The sequence below is a fragment of the Chroicocephalus ridibundus genome, chromosome 9, assembly GCF_963924245.1.
Source record: "Chroicocephalus ridibundus chromosome 9, bChrRid1.1, whole genome shotgun sequence".
In the NCBI taxonomy this organism is placed as follows: domain Eukaryota; kingdom Metazoa; phylum Chordata; class Aves; order Charadriiformes; family Laridae; genus Chroicocephalus; species Chroicocephalus ridibundus.
In genome coordinates, this window is record NC_086292.1 from 38,882,210 (window position 1) to 38,896,884 (window position 14,675).

Sequence of the window (14,675 nt, forward strand, 5' to 3'; positions counted from 1 at the left end):
AAAATATGAAAAAAACCCCTGTTTTTGGCTTAGAAGAGCCTTCGAAGGCAGAGGGGGGTGTGAGGAAAGAATTGCATGATACAATACAAAGTAAAATCTTCCTTCTTCAAACTTTGGCTCGAGTTTATAGAATTGGCAGTTAGGAAGAAATCCTAACTCTGCTAGTATTGGTATAAATTTGGCAAATTTGATCTCGATTGGCAAATTTCACCCCAAAATAATCAAAAGATAATAAAAAATGGCAAATCTATGGTGGTGGGTTTTAGAAGAATTATTTTCAAGGATCTAATTGCAGTGAGCTGATATTAGGACTTGAAGCAAGCCTTGTGCAGTGACTAACGGGAAATTGCCATATTTTAGTTTTGGGGTTTTTTTTCAGAAACTCTCCGTGATGTCACCAGCGAACACAGGAACCAGTTAGTCAGGTTAAATGTGCTGGTTGGGCATTGCTCGAATTGTATTATTCTGTGATCAAAATAACGCTTGTGTCCTCACATCCCACAAACTTAACTACAGTTTAATCTCTGTGAACTCTTAATAACGATAAGAATTTCAGCGTTCGCCTGAGTAGTGATAGTGGTAGTGTTCATGTCCAAATGGAGAATTTCCCACGGTTTTGACGGCACGGACCTTTTATAGCAAACAATGAAAAGAACCTTTTCTATTCATTCTGCTTCCTGTGAGCAAATATTCTGTTCCTCATTGTCTGTAACAAAATCCTTCCAAGTGCAGGGTAGCTATAACAATTTATTTATCACCAGCAATATTTACCCTGCCTGTAATTCATTATCACCTATCTCATTCTAGTTCCGAACAGGACCCTGCTGTTTATTCTCTTCCGGACAGAATGAGAAACCAACCTGATGAAACTATCACCTTTGAGCAGAGGTGCAGGGTATATGTCACGTGGAATATTTATTGTGTAGTTTAGCTCTGAAAACATTATTAAAAGTATTGCTCCTTATTTGCTGTTCCAAATCGAAATCGGAAATATAATTAGGTACCAGTTTTCTTTGAACAGATGTCGTATATTAAAGTAATATATTAGTTACTTGTAATGAGCTAGAATCACAGGTTTTTTTGGGAACTGAGCTCTTTTTGAGTTGGGCTTGTGCTTGATACCAGCCCCATATCAACTTCTTTGTTCCCCTTTATGGTATCGTTTACAGTAAAGCCAAGAGAGGTTCATAATTTGACACTAAGTGTGTGGGCAGCTTGTTATTTTTTTCCTAATGTTTCCAAAGAAATGTGAGAAAAAGGAGATGAATAAGTGTATGATATGGAGATTTTTGTGCACTTCTTGCACTTCTTTCAGTGCCTTTTTTTATCATTTTTTTTTCCAGTATATTAATCTGATGCACGGGTATCGGAGCATCTTTGTCGTATCTATGAAACAGTTGTTTCTCAAGTATCTAATCGCAGCAGAAACTGGGAAAGGTTTTCACACTGTTCTGTAGAAATTGCGCTGTGGAGAAAGACATAACAGCTTTCTAGAACAATGAAGGCGTTTAGGCTGCATTATAGTACACGAGGCAGAAAATCAAAGCTGTCCTGACAGCCAGTTCTCTTCTGTATGACGAGAACAGAGAAGCTGCTGTCATGTATCGGACGAAGGGTCTGCCTGGCCTGGTGTCCTGTCTCTGACAGGGCCAGGCCTAAGCAGGAGGCTAGGGTATAGCAAAAATGGGGCAAGCGTATATTGTACTATGTAATAATATCTTTCTGGTGCTTAGTCCGTAAGTCCTACCTCTCTCTTTTTCCCAGGGATGCCTGGTGTCAGTGTAGAGCGAGCGAGTTCCTTCTGGTGGAGATGGTAAGAGCTCAGCACTGAGTACAGTGTCAAAGGTCGTGCTGCCAAAGCCAGGTCAGGATGTGTTCAGGTCCTAGGACTGGAACAAGGGAATCTACATGGCTGTTCTTCCAAACTGAGAACAATCCAGGTGGAGGACACGGGGGAATTCTGGAGATACAAGGCCAAATCCCAGTGCTTATGCATATCATATGTGAGAAAAGCAAGTGCAGTAGTGGGGGGAAAAAAGGTGTGTTTTCCTACATCTAGGGTGGTATCAGTGGAGGAACATCACCCTTCAGTGTAACCTGGTCTGATCTGGAAGGGCAGGAAATCCACAGAGATGGTCATTGCTGCTTTGTATTGCAGTTCTGGAACGGGCAATAATTGTAATGCCTTTCCTTCTAGCAGCAAGGGACTGACAGCACAGGCACTGAAGACTTGTGGGAATGAAATATACCTCTTCTTGGGAAAACTCAGTCCTACAATCCTTTAAAAAAAAAATAAAATCCCCACCTGCCGTGTCTAATTCGTTATGTGCTGCTGCCTTGTTTTAATGGCAACTGCTAGCTCTGGTGTCGGTGTGCTAGCGTTAATATGTCTGCTTTCTTTTGATGTTGGGCACTCTTGAGCGTTTTTTCTCCCACAAGTCTGGTGTTAACGTGTCTTGTATTCATGACATGGATTACTGTGAGACTTCTGAAAGACTGTTTGAAAATGGGAAAGGGTTAGTGCAGAGGCAGCTCCTCTTAGAGACAGGCTACCTCACACATCAAAAGAGCACAGATGAGAACATAGGAGAGACTGTAAAAGCCCTCGGTTGGGAGGAGTTAGATAAACACTCACCAATAACCTGCCTACGTTAAACCTTTTCCAGAGTGCGTGAGTCTGAGAGATAAAGGGAGCTATAAAGGGTGAAGCAGCTAGCGGGGCACCAGACCAAACTGCCCACAGCTCCTGAAAGGTCGTGGTCCAGGTTTGAAGAGGTGCTTTTAGAAGGAGTCGGTATGGAGCCTGAGGAGTACAGACGGAGAGGTGAGTGATCCTCTGCTCTTGGAAACAGGTAGCATTTGCTTGTGGAGATCAACTGTTGTAGGGCTGGGAATGGTACCCAGAAATGAGGATGGGCTGTGCGCTCTATTTGCACACATGTCCTCGAGACTTAGATCTGCTGGGGCTGAGACATAAATGTGTCCCAGGGCTGAGTTTAAATTAATGGATTTAGAGTCAGTGGATGACCTAGACTTCTTGGTCTTACCTTTAAAATACTGTGGGAAAGCTGCAAAACTGTGATTCTGAATAAAATTGTGCTAAGGGGTTACGCACGGTGGCTCTTCCCCGGCTGACACCATGAAACTTCAGTGATACTGGCGCAGTTCTGGAGATGGGCAGCAAACTTTGGTCCCAGAGCTGGAGGAGATTGCCTAAAAAGTGGAGAAGAGGTGTGGAGCTGTGCACCTGTTTTCAGAGGATGCAAAAGGGGGAATGCCATAATGACAGGGAAGAATGGGGCATTATGAAAACTTAATTTCTATGGAACGCAGTTTCAGTTAATTTGCAGGCAAGAAAATCAGTACAGTGCATCAGTAATCAAACAAAACCGTACTGGTACCACGATTGTATTTTAAAGGTACATTTGAACTATTCAGTGGCAACACTGAAATATCCCTGTGAATCTGTTCTGCCCCCACGAAGCCTGTTTTAGAAGCGGTGTCCCTACCTTATTGGATAGCACAAGTAGGGTCCTGGGGCTATCCTGGGAGCAGCATCCCGAGCCCTGTCCAATGCTAATGACAGATTGCGTGAAGTGCTAGTACTACTAGTTAGTTTTTCCGCAATCAAAACTCAAAGCACTGGTTTGCCTCTTCCAGGGAAAGAGATGGTGGATTACATTTGCCAGTACCTGAGCAATGTGAGAGAGAGACGGGTGATTCCTGACGTACAGCCAGGTTACATGAGAGCCCAGTTGCCGGATTCTGCCCCAATGGACCCAGACAGCTGGGACAACATCTTTGGAGATATAGAGAAGATTATTATGCCTGGGGTAAGAAATAAAGTATAATCATGACAGGAAAAAGTCATTACAGCCTGGGGCAAACACCAAATCCTGGGAATGCACAGGTTCTGCAGAACACTTATCTAAATAAATAAAACATCCAAAATGTAGAGTAAATCTTGTAGACGTTATGTCCACAGAAGGATTCTGGAGATTGCTGTTGTGTTCCTAACTATAATTTTAGGGGATAGACTGAATGTATTTTTGAAGTATTTTATACATTAAGAATAACTTGTGTTTGCTTAGAGGGGAAAAAATTATTTTCTGACACCGGTAAATTTAGTTTCACGAGGCCTCTACGGGCTGAATTGCATTATCTCAATTTCAGAGATGTGGAAGCTCAGGCACAGCAAGGTGAAATATCTCTCGCCCATGGTTGTGTACATGTAAGACTTGTCTCCTGCTCTTTGAGTGTAAAGGTCTCCTTCCTCTTGTACGTAAATACTGCAGATTCTGCTAAGGGAGTTCATATTATCTAATTAAACATTTTATGTAAGAAGCTGTTTCAAAGTCTATTTTAAAATTTTCTTTGTAGATATTTGAAGAAACTTGGTCTGATATAGGAGAGGTATTCACATGAAACGTGCTTACGCTGTGTCCCACATACAAGCTCCTTCAGGTGTATAGAAGGGGGCTGTGTAATGGTAAATTGCCGTGTGTAGCTAAAGGCAAGCTGTTGTTTGATGACAAAATGAGCAAGAGCAACTTTGTTGCAAGGATTCCACTTATAAAGATGAATATGTTGATAAATATTTCTGACTCCCTTGTGCAATGTTCAAAAGACTGTTCTTTCCTGTTCAGAATCTTTGTCTGCCTGTTTAATTCAGATAAATGCTTTTGCTATAATTTGGAATTTATCTAATAACGACACAGCATTATCATTTGTTAGTGCTGCACTCCTGTTGATATTATCTCTGTAGCTTTCTGCCAGCAGATCTATAATTGCACATACTATGGTGCTGTGATCCTTTTCCATCGCTTTAAACAGACGCTAATCACTACCTCTCGTGCAGAATTTTGTGACGTTTTCAGACTTAACTTCTAGACAATTTTGTTCTAGGTAGTCCATTGGCAAAGCCCACACATGCATGCCTACTTCCCAGCTCTTACTTCCTGGCCTTCACTCCTTGGAGATATGTTGGCTGATGCAATTAACTGCTTGGGATTCACATGGGTAAATTTTGTTGTTGTTGTTATTTTAGATATTCTTCTACTGTGTGTATTATGCAGGAGCACGTCATAGTCATTCTTTCTCGTTCTGTGAGTCAGTATAATTACTTACTTTAACCAATTGTATGTCATTTGCATAACTGAAAAAGTCACTTGAATAATAAATAAGTAGAATATACAACAGCAGTCATTAGCTAGTAGTAAGGGGTGAATGAAGAAAATATATCACCAGAAATGTCTGTTTTCTAAATCTTTGCATATCTTACTGTGAGCGTTGTTCCCCGTCATCTAGTCTTGGTGCCAAGACTGTTACACAAGCACTGCAGGCGATAGAGCAGCCACCACCCATGACTGCAGGCCAGGTTGGGCTCCGTTCCAGCTCTCCTGCTCCTTTGAGAGGCACATTCCCTGTTTTCCCTCTTCTGAAAATAATTGTTTGGTGACCTGTCCCAGAATATCTGAGTATTTGATATCCTCCTGCAGCTACACAGCACTACTTGGTTATGGCTCTGCATTACCTCAGTGGCGTTCTGAAGCCAAGGTTTTCTCCAGTGGTGGAGCTGCCTGTATTTTTAGATGTATGTCTCCATGTAAGAAAGCAGTAGAAGCTCATAAACCTGTAAGAAATTTATGGCTATGCTCTCCATGTCATTATATCAGATTAGTGCATTGCATACACAAACGTCCATTTCCATCCCCTCAATCTAGTTTTGATAGACTTCTGTTAAGTGTGCAATGTAAACAGATTCTTTCATAAGTGGAAAGCTGGACGCTGCAGAACAGCTTTCATCTTTCTTTTGCTGTTCTTCAAAAAGCCTCCTTTAACTCCTCTGGAAGAGAGACCACTGCCCTTTCTCATTAGGGACCAAGGGCACGTACTTGTGTGGTGAATTCCAGTTCCACAGTTTTGTCTCAAATGGCTCACTGTGATTTTTTTTTTTTTTTTTTAATGACTCTAAAATGATTAATAGTTTAGAAGCTCAACACTGAGGTGATGCAGATAAGCTGGAGAGAGCATTTTAAGGAGGTTGGTGAGGGTCTCTGTATTTGGTGTTCCAAGAAAGCAACTGGTAATGAGGGAACGAACAAGGCAGCTGGAGCTCGCCCTCAGCTGCAGCCTTAATATAGGGGTCTGTGTTACAGAACTCACCAAACAACATCGTTTTTATTACAAAAATGTGTTCTGGTAGGTGTGGGCCTACCAGGTGTGGGAGTATTACAGTTAGCCGCTTATATATCCAATGCTACAAAGTTTTTCATCTGCCTTTATTGCATCTAGGTGACATTTCTCCCAAGGCAATTAAAAGTGCTAATAGCTATTAATTAAAATGCGGTACGTGGTTTACTCTAAGCGTTGTACTCTTGTGTTTGCAGGGTGAGTTACAGCCTGATTCTCTTTCTTTGATTTTCCTAGGCCTCCAGTCCAGCCTGTACAGAACTGGAAATGAATGTGATGGATTGGTTGGCTAAAATGCTGGGCCTTCCAGATGAATTCCTGCACCACCATCCTGACAGCGTGGGCGGAGGAGTATTGCAGGTAGGGCGAGATCAGAGGTGGCCTCATTGACATTTTGCTTTCACTCAAGGGAATTTTCCTCTGTGTGATAGTTTTCCTGGAGCCAAATCCAACAAGATTTGCTCTATGGGTCTGAATAGAGACAAATCCCACTTTCACATTACTTTCCCAAATTTTAGTATTAAACATATAGGTTTATAGAATAGGAATTGCTATTTCTTTTAGTCCAATTGTGTTATGGATGAGGAGCAGGTACTCTTGTGGCCTTGCTAAGGATAAATGAGAGATTTGGTTTCTTCAATATGTTTCACATCACCAAATTATTCACTAAAGTGATTCTTACATAATGAGAGAAGGAATCCTTGTCACTGTGCTTCTGCCAGCAGTCCTTGTCCACACAGGAAATTATTTTTCCTTTTTCTCATGTCTACTTTGTGTCTCTGAGAGATGCTACTAAGGCCTGAACATTTACCTCCTTTCATAAGGCCTAAGCAAGCGTCCCCAGTAATCAGCACTAAGGCTCTCTGGTTAGGCTTTGCTCAGGTTTGCAATTTTTATGAGATACGCCACATTTTAGCTGTGAGGAACAAAAGGAAAATGTGATTTATTTACAACGCCCCAACTTGGTCCCGCACATTAAAAATATACAGCAGTTTAAAGGCTTTGCTTTGTGTTGCTGGCCCAGAGAGCTGCTCATCAGGGAGTGACTTGCCAGTGCATCCCAGGAGAGTGGGAGTAGGACGAAAGAGGGGGTGGGCAGCTGAGCACTTCAGCGACTTCAGTAATTCCCTGATAAAATAGCAATATGTTGCAGTAAATGAGTAATGTCTTTGCAGAGCACTGTGAGTGAATCAACCTTGGTTGCACTGCTAGCAGCAAGGAAAAACAAAATTCTGGAGATGAAGGTTTCTGAGCCAGACACTGATGAGTCCTCGCTCAACTCTCGCCTCATCGCTTATGCGTCTGATCAAGTAGGTCCTTATGGTTACAAAGAAAACAAATTCGGTTCTGCTGTCTCACCCAGGCCATACAATGTGAACTCGCGTTTCTGTACCCAGAGAAAAACACAAATACAAATGCCTCAGAAGCATGAACAAATCCCTCTCGTGTTGCTTTCTGCGGATGGGGAAACTAAATCAGTGTGAGATGAGGTTTTGCAGGGTCCTGGCAGTCGTCAAGAGACTGACATGACTCATTTCTGCGCTTCCTTCCTGTTTTTCACAAAGCTTTACTCCAGTAACCAGGTGCTGATCTCATGCTGCTTCAGCTCTTGCTTCTTCACAGCCTCCTTCCACTGGGCGACAGGCACGCTCGGGACGTTGCCTCAGTGCTGCTCCTGGTCATGGTCTCTGCTCCAGGCCTCTGCGCTCCTTCTTGAAGGAAGCATCTACGCAGCACTGTGACTCTGCCTGCAAACCTGCTCCGTCCTTTGGCTCCTGAACTGAACAATCGTATTCCCCTGTGAAAACTGCAACAGGAGAGAGACTCATGCTGGTTCTCTCTTAGGATAACTAAAAGGGCTTTTTCTTGTGAGGGGTTTTGGTCTCCCCCAGCTCATAAGTAGGCACGCTTCAGGGGGTTTTATCTTCTTATGGCAGGGAGGAGGGGGAATAAACCGAGGTTGATCCATTTCTAGAGGGTCCTTTAAGATCTGAGTTTTGATAAACGGCCCTCCAAACACAAGGTGAGGGTTCCTATTATGTTTTAGGGACCAGTACAGAAATAAATGGAGCATATGCATTCCTTGGAATTACAGTGCATTATTTCTTTTAGTTATTCACAAAAAAGAAACATTCAGACTTACATTAAATGGATTATAATAAGGACCTTATCTCTGCTTTTCTTGCAACCACTGTCTTTTATAAGGCTGTAACTTATCACAGCGGTTCAGCCTCAGAGCTTGCTTACTTTTGCTTATTCTTTTTCTTTTTTTTAAAGGCTCATTCTTCGGTAGAAAAGGCTGGCTTGATTTCTCTTGTGAAGATGAAGTTTCTGCCTGTGGATGAGAACTTTTCCCTCAGAGGTGAAACTTTGAAGAACGCCATTGCAGAAGACAGAAATAAAGGCCTAGTGCCAGTCTTTGTATGTTCAGCTTTCTGGTTGGGCGTATTGACATAGTCTTGTGTTCTTAATGTCAACATAAAATTACATCTGAAACTTTTCTTATTGTGTTAAAATGCATTGGCTGAAGGTTAAAATGTATACAAGAATTTCTGGTTTATTGAACAAAAAATTTTTAACATCATCTTGAGTGTGTGTGATAGCCTCTGCTTTTAAAGTGCTACATCCATTTATTTAAAAAAATGCCACCTTAACAGATTTGCTTTCTTCTAGGTTTGTGCAACTTTGGGTACAACTGGTGTCTGTGCTTTTGACAATCTCTCAGAATTGGGTCCAATTTGTAAGTGTCTTTTTTTCCTGATCTTAAACTATGATAGCACAGAAAAGATAGTATGAGAATTTTTCATGCCAAACCCAAGGAGAGTAGAAGCACTGCTCAGTGGAATTTTTCAGATGTGTCTCAAAGATCGGTGGGGTTCGTGCAAGACTGTGTGCATGGTTTCTGTAAGATTTAGTTTAGGATGCTAAAATATATTCTGTTCAAGGTGGATGAAATTTACCAACTGATCAATCTTTAATGTGGTTATTCAGGGAATTACAGACTGTACGGGACAGAGTGCAGTACTGTTGTAGGATGGCTACATAAATATTTAACCCAGCAAAGGAGTTTTGAAGGCAGTGTTTGGTAGGACATCCTTTGTAGCCACCAGTGCGATAGGTAAATTTGACATGGTTGCAGATTCTAATCCAGCATAAATTCTGACAAGTAGCTGCTGGAGACCTGGGGCACTTTCTCTTATGGGTCAGAGTGTGGCATCTGTCTGTCTCTGGATGCTTTTTGCTTCACACCGTGTCTTTATTCTGGTTTTGTGCAAGTGAGCTGTACTGGGGAATTTCACTCAGTAAAAAGGCAGGTGGCAGAAAGCAATTGTTAAAAAGCCTCACTCATGTGAAATAGGGAATAATGAATTTTGTTACAGAGGCTATCTGATTTCAGCATTATCCTGTATTTTGGGGTTCTGGATCCACAGCTTTAGAATAAAACCAGATTGTCAATTGTTTGTCTTGCTATTTTGTTGCCAGCCTGTCCGCCTCCTGCAAAAACGTGCACCTAGTTTTCTGAGAGGGAAGATTACGCGTGTACTTTGATTCCTTATGTCCCTTTACGTGACAACAATTTCAATTCCAACAGGTAAGGCTGAAGGACTCTGGCTTCATATTGATGCTGCATATGCAGGAACAGCGTTTGTATGTCCTGAATTTCGGTTGTTCTTGGATGGAATTGAATATGCAGATTCATTTACTTTTAACCCTTCTAAATGGATGATGGTTCATTTTGACTGCACTGGATTTTGGTGAGTAAGGGCGAGGCACAACACCAAAAGGATAAGATGCAAATTGCAAAATCTTTCTCTGCACAATTCTTTGCTAAATACAGTTCATTCTACAATTGATAGGGTTAAAGATAAATACAAGTTACATCAAACCTTCAGTGTTAACCCTGTCTACCTCAGACATCCCAACTCAGGAGCTGCTGTTGATTTCATGGTAAGTTGTTATTTGAGTTGATATTTTAAATTGCCTATAAAATGTTCAAACAGAATGTGAAATTCCTCACGCTCTGCAGTGTGCTTATCTTAGAGCTGGTCTTATTACGTAAAAGCATAAAACCAGTTATACTGAGATCTTAATCAGATTAAATAGTAAAACTTTGAAGTGAGCCCTGGTTATAAAAAATAATTATAAAATTGCTTTCAGATATGGAGATTGAAGTACTTCAGATTTTTACACAGATCAGGATCCAGCCTTGCATTTTTGGTTAGAAGGGTCTTTTCTGCGCGTCGTGTTGCTGAAGTAATTTCTATTGATGGCATTTTGTCTGGTTGTCTTGTATCCCTGATATGTAATAAAGAAGAGAAAGGAGTAATCAATGGAAACACCATGCTCTGAAACAGCAGTAGAATGAATTATGTTTTTCTTCAGATTAAGCTATTCATAGGAGAGCTAAGAGGGCATTTCACTTTAGCAGCAGCATTTCATCTTACAGCAGATTTTGGTCCAGTAAAACAAAAGAATATTCACTGCCAGTTGTTTCTGCTATGATCTCACCCTAGTCCTCAAAAGATAATTGTTTCCTTGAAATCAATAGTGCTTTTCACTAGAGTGTGAGCGTGTGTGTGTGGGGAAATACATCAGTGAGTCCCTCTTGTGGTTAAATAGGACCCTGCATGTCATTGTGTAGCTCCCTAGAAGTATTCTTTTACATTTTTGTCACTTTTCCATGCAGTAGATGTTACTTCCTCTGGAAGGGTCTACACCTGTATCAACTCTCGCTGTTTATAGTTGATTTGGGAAAACATTCAGGATGGCACTTAAATGTGCAAATTACAGGAACCGAAGTGAGCGCTCAGTCCTAAAGTGTAAATGGACACATCTTAAATTGATAATGCTCTTTAAATGCAAAAAGGTGTTGTTATTAGCTGGTAATTAACTAAAAATTGTAGCACATCTAGGCCATAGATTAAGGGGAATAGCCAAAATCTTCTATTTTTTCAAATAATTGAAAAATATGTAGACATAGTGTTTCTTTGGCTATTTCCAAGGCTTAGCAGACTTTCAGTAATATGAAATTACTTGCGTCCACGGAGACTTCTGACCCGTGTCTGAAGCAACAGACACAGCAGTGTAAGGGGATGGTCCTTGCTGTTGGTTTTGCACTCATTCATACACTGTTGTGTTTTCACAGCACTGGCAAATTCCACTGAGTCGTCGATTTCGTTCTTTGAAGCTGTGGTTTGTGATTCGTTCATTTGGGGTGAAAAAGCTTCAAGCTCATGTCCGACATGTATGTGAATTAACAATGCAAGCATAAACGTATTATGCTCATTTATTGGTAGCTGAGTTGAGTAAATGCAGCGATGCAAAGATGAGCAACAGAAATCCTCTCACAGACAAAGCTCGCATGTGAACACTAAATGCGTGCTGGCTTTACTCTTCAGTAATCTGTAAAGATTGACTGTGTAGACAAAACATTTCCTGTACCCTTCTTGGAAGCAATAGGCAATGGAAAGCAACTCGTTAAGTCAATGCCTTCTGCATATTACTGACTACTGATCTGTAGAAGCTTTCTTTGAGGCAAAGTGGCAGCTGTTTGGGAGGCAGGCTGTGATGGATGGCTGATCCCATTGCTAGGAAGATTTACAGGCTTGAGCCTTTGATGGAGTGTAAATACAAGGGATCGCATTGTGGATCAACGGTTGCCACAAAAGGACTCTAATTTGAGAAGGCACATTCTGTTTTCAAACCTTCTAGAAAATTCCTATGTATAGTCCAGTTACTCTTGTTCATTGTCAAGGGTTTGGGCAAATAGAGAGAGACTTTAAAATTCTTAGCTTTGTTGTTATTCTTCTCTTTGCTACCATTCATGCATTGGAATGATGTGTTTTAGTAAGGAAAGGAATTCTTTTTAACGACATCATTTAGTGTCTTACAGTGCGTTTGTGACAAATCAATACATAACTACTTTTTTCCCTTAATTATAGGGTACCGAAACAGCCAAATTCTTTGAATCATTGGTTAAAAGTGATCCACTCTTTGAAATTCCTGCCAAGAGACATCTTGGACTGGTTGTATTTCGTTTAAAGGTAAAGATTGGGCCTTTTGCATGTCTCTTTGGAATGAATTGACCGCAGTTGATCTCTCCCCAGTCGTTGAGGACTGTGAATAAACTTCCATGTAAGAATTCGTAATGCTGGAATTCTTACAGAGACATTTGGATGTCACTGGAAGTTCTAACTATAGTATTCTTATTTTTTGTCTTATTTATATTTAAAACAGGGTCCCAACTGGCTGACAGAAAAACTCCTGAAAGAACTAAGCAGCTCTGGCAGACTCTTCCTTATTCCAGCAACCATTCGTGACAAGTTCATCATTCGCTTTACTGTAACATCTCAGTTCACAACCAGAGAAGATATTCTGCAAGACTGGAACATCATTCAACACACCGCAGCCCAAATTGTTAGCCAGAATTATGGATTGCACTGCATCAATTCTGGCGATGGGGCAAAAATCCCTAATGTGATAGTTAAGCCTAGTTCTGATGCCATTGGTAATGCTTCTCAGGTTTATCCAGATGGAGGAAAATACAAAACACCTTCCAGAAAAATAGTAGTTCAGCCTAAGAAATTAGCAGCGAGTCCCAGTACATGCGTGATTAGTCAACAGGTGGAAGGTCAAGGGGATCCTGTAGATGACTGTTTTCCAGAAGATGTCCAACACGTTACCAAACACAAGTTAACTTCTTTTTTATTCAGTTATTTATCTGTTCAAGGCAAGAAAAAGACAGGACGTTCCCTTAGCTGCAACAGTGTGCCAATGACTGGTAGTCTTGAGCAATGTAACCCCAAAGCAGCAGCCACTGATAAGAAGGAGTCTCATGCAAATGCCAGAATTCTTTCCAGGCTGCCTGAAGAGGTGATGATGCTCAAAAAAAGGGCCTTCAAAAAACTAATTAAGTTCTACAGTGTCCCGAGCTTTCCGGAGTGTAGCATTCAGTGTGGCCTTCAGCTGCCTTGTTGTCCTCTGCAAGCCATTGTTTAACAAGTAAAAGAGATTAGTCCTTAAGACCTCTCCAGGTAGAAAGAGAACCAAAGTTTGCTTATTCATATGCAATACCACATGTTATTTTGTTCAATATGTAAGCAGTGGCAAAGACCCCTGAGGGAATTCCTGTGCTTTTACTGGTGGAAACCTTGTGTATTTATAGATTAAAATGTCAAATAAATCTTGTAGGCGCATAACATGAAACTCTCTGGTTTTTAGACTGTGGTAGAGAACATGCCAATTTAATACCTGACTTAAGCTCTCTAGACTGCTGTGAGCATCGGTGTGTGCAGACAATGCCAACATCAGTTCTGAACTGTGCAAAAAGAAGGATGTAACCCCTCTAAGAGGTTTTTCTCTATTAGGGCAATTGTAAAACTCCGTGAGTTTAAACACAGAGCAGCCCTGTCATTCCATGTGTGCTCATCAGTTATGCTGCACAGGAGGCTTTATGCAACCATGTTGCAAGAGTGGTTGCCCTTGCTAAGCACCTGTGGCCTTTTTCAGCATTACCTAAGGTCTATAAATCACAAATGCATGCGGAGAGAGTAGGAATGGTATTTCACCCTTTGTCATAAAAGAACTAAGCGCCATTACAGAAGAAAGGGTCTCTAAGCAGCAAACAAACCTCTTACTGCAAGAGGTCAATGATGTACATACATATTTTTCAAGAATACTTAAAAAAAATGGGGGGAGAAAAATCTATTGAGGGCAGTTTTAAATTCAGAGATACTACGATGATTGCTAGGAGATTATTCTGGGAAAGCACTGCTAGATGTTTGCTGCCTTCATAGTTGTTTCCAGACAGCTACAATTGCCCCAACTTGAAGGCAGCATACGCGGCCAGATGGATCTCCAGTCTCACCCAGTACAACTATTCTCAAGTTATATAAATGGTGAGTCTGGTTAATCAGAACAATTTCCATACCTTTCTACAACATCAACTAAACTCGCAGTGGGGTATATTGAGGCATGTGTTACGAGGAGCAGTAAAATTTGGCCTCTCATCCCTTTCTAGTAAGAACAGATTTATTTTATCCCATTCTGTAATATTATTTGCCTTTTTTTTAAATCCTAGGGAAATCTAAGCAACACTTTACTTTGAAGCATCTGGCCTGCCACTATTCTATTTGTACCTGAAGGAAAGTATGTCTTAGTTCTTATCAATTGTTCTCATTCCATGTATGTATTAGTTGGTGCATAAAAAATAAGAGGGCATCTCTGCTGCATGGATAAAAGTTAATGTAAGCATCTAATACAGACTTTTTTTTATTAGTTAATTTGAGACAACTGTAAGCTTCGTTAATGGTCTTTTTTTAATGAGTTTTGTGTTTTGACTTAGGGATGTAATTTTTACTAATGCAGAGGATCACCCTTTAGTATGACTATAAATGCATTTGTATAAAGATGTCTTGTATTGTGTCCACTTTCACATGCTTAGGTGCCCAATATTAACATTCACAGCATTAACAATAGATCCA

The 14,675-nt window shown here is 40.9% G+C and overlaps 1 protein-coding gene across 4 annotated transcripts; it reads left to right on the plus strand.

The window, feature by feature from the left end:
- Positions 1-50: 50 nt before the first annotated feature.
- On the plus strand, positions 51-13,667 carry HDC (histidine decarboxylase). Of its 4 annotated transcripts, XM_063346053.1 has the most exons (14): positions 51-895; positions 1,765-1,813; positions 2,667-2,824; positions 3,661-3,833; positions 4,906-5,019; positions 6,430-6,552; positions 7,368-7,502; positions 8,470-8,613; positions 8,866-8,932; positions 9,785-9,947; positions 10,050-10,140; positions 11,339-11,437; positions 12,135-12,236; positions 12,430-13,667. In XM_063346053.1, the coding sequence occupies exons 3-14, from the start codon at positions 2,797-2,799 to the stop codon at positions 13,189-13,191; spliced, it is 2,001 nt and encodes a 666-aa protein (XP_063202123.1). In that variant the 5' UTR covers positions 51-895; positions 1,765-1,813; positions 2,667-2,796; the 3' UTR covers positions 13,192-13,667. The 4 variants fall into 4 exon arrangements, with proteins under 4 accessions (XP_063202123.1, XP_063202122.1, XP_063202125.1 ...); XM_063346052.1 differs by having other exon boundaries at positions 51-1,813; XM_063346054.1 differs by lacking the exons at positions 51-895; positions 1,765-1,813 and adding an exon at positions 1,830-1,940.
- The last annotated feature ends 1,008 nt before the right edge of the window (positions 13,668-14,675 follow it).

Excerpts from the sequence above, each read along its gene's own strand:
- HDC (XM_063346052.1), top strand. The coding sequence starts at position 2,797 with ATGGAGCCTGAGGAGTACAGACGGAGAG. Across the intron at positions 8,933-9,784 it reads CTCAGAATTGGGTCCAATTT|GTAAGGCTGAAGGACTCTGG; the intron begins GTAAGTGTCTTT and ends CAATTCCAACAG. Across the intron at positions 10,141-11,338 it reads GAGCTGCTGTTGATTTCATG|CACTGGCAAATTCCACTGAG; the intron begins GTAAGTTGTTAT and ends GTGTTTTCACAG.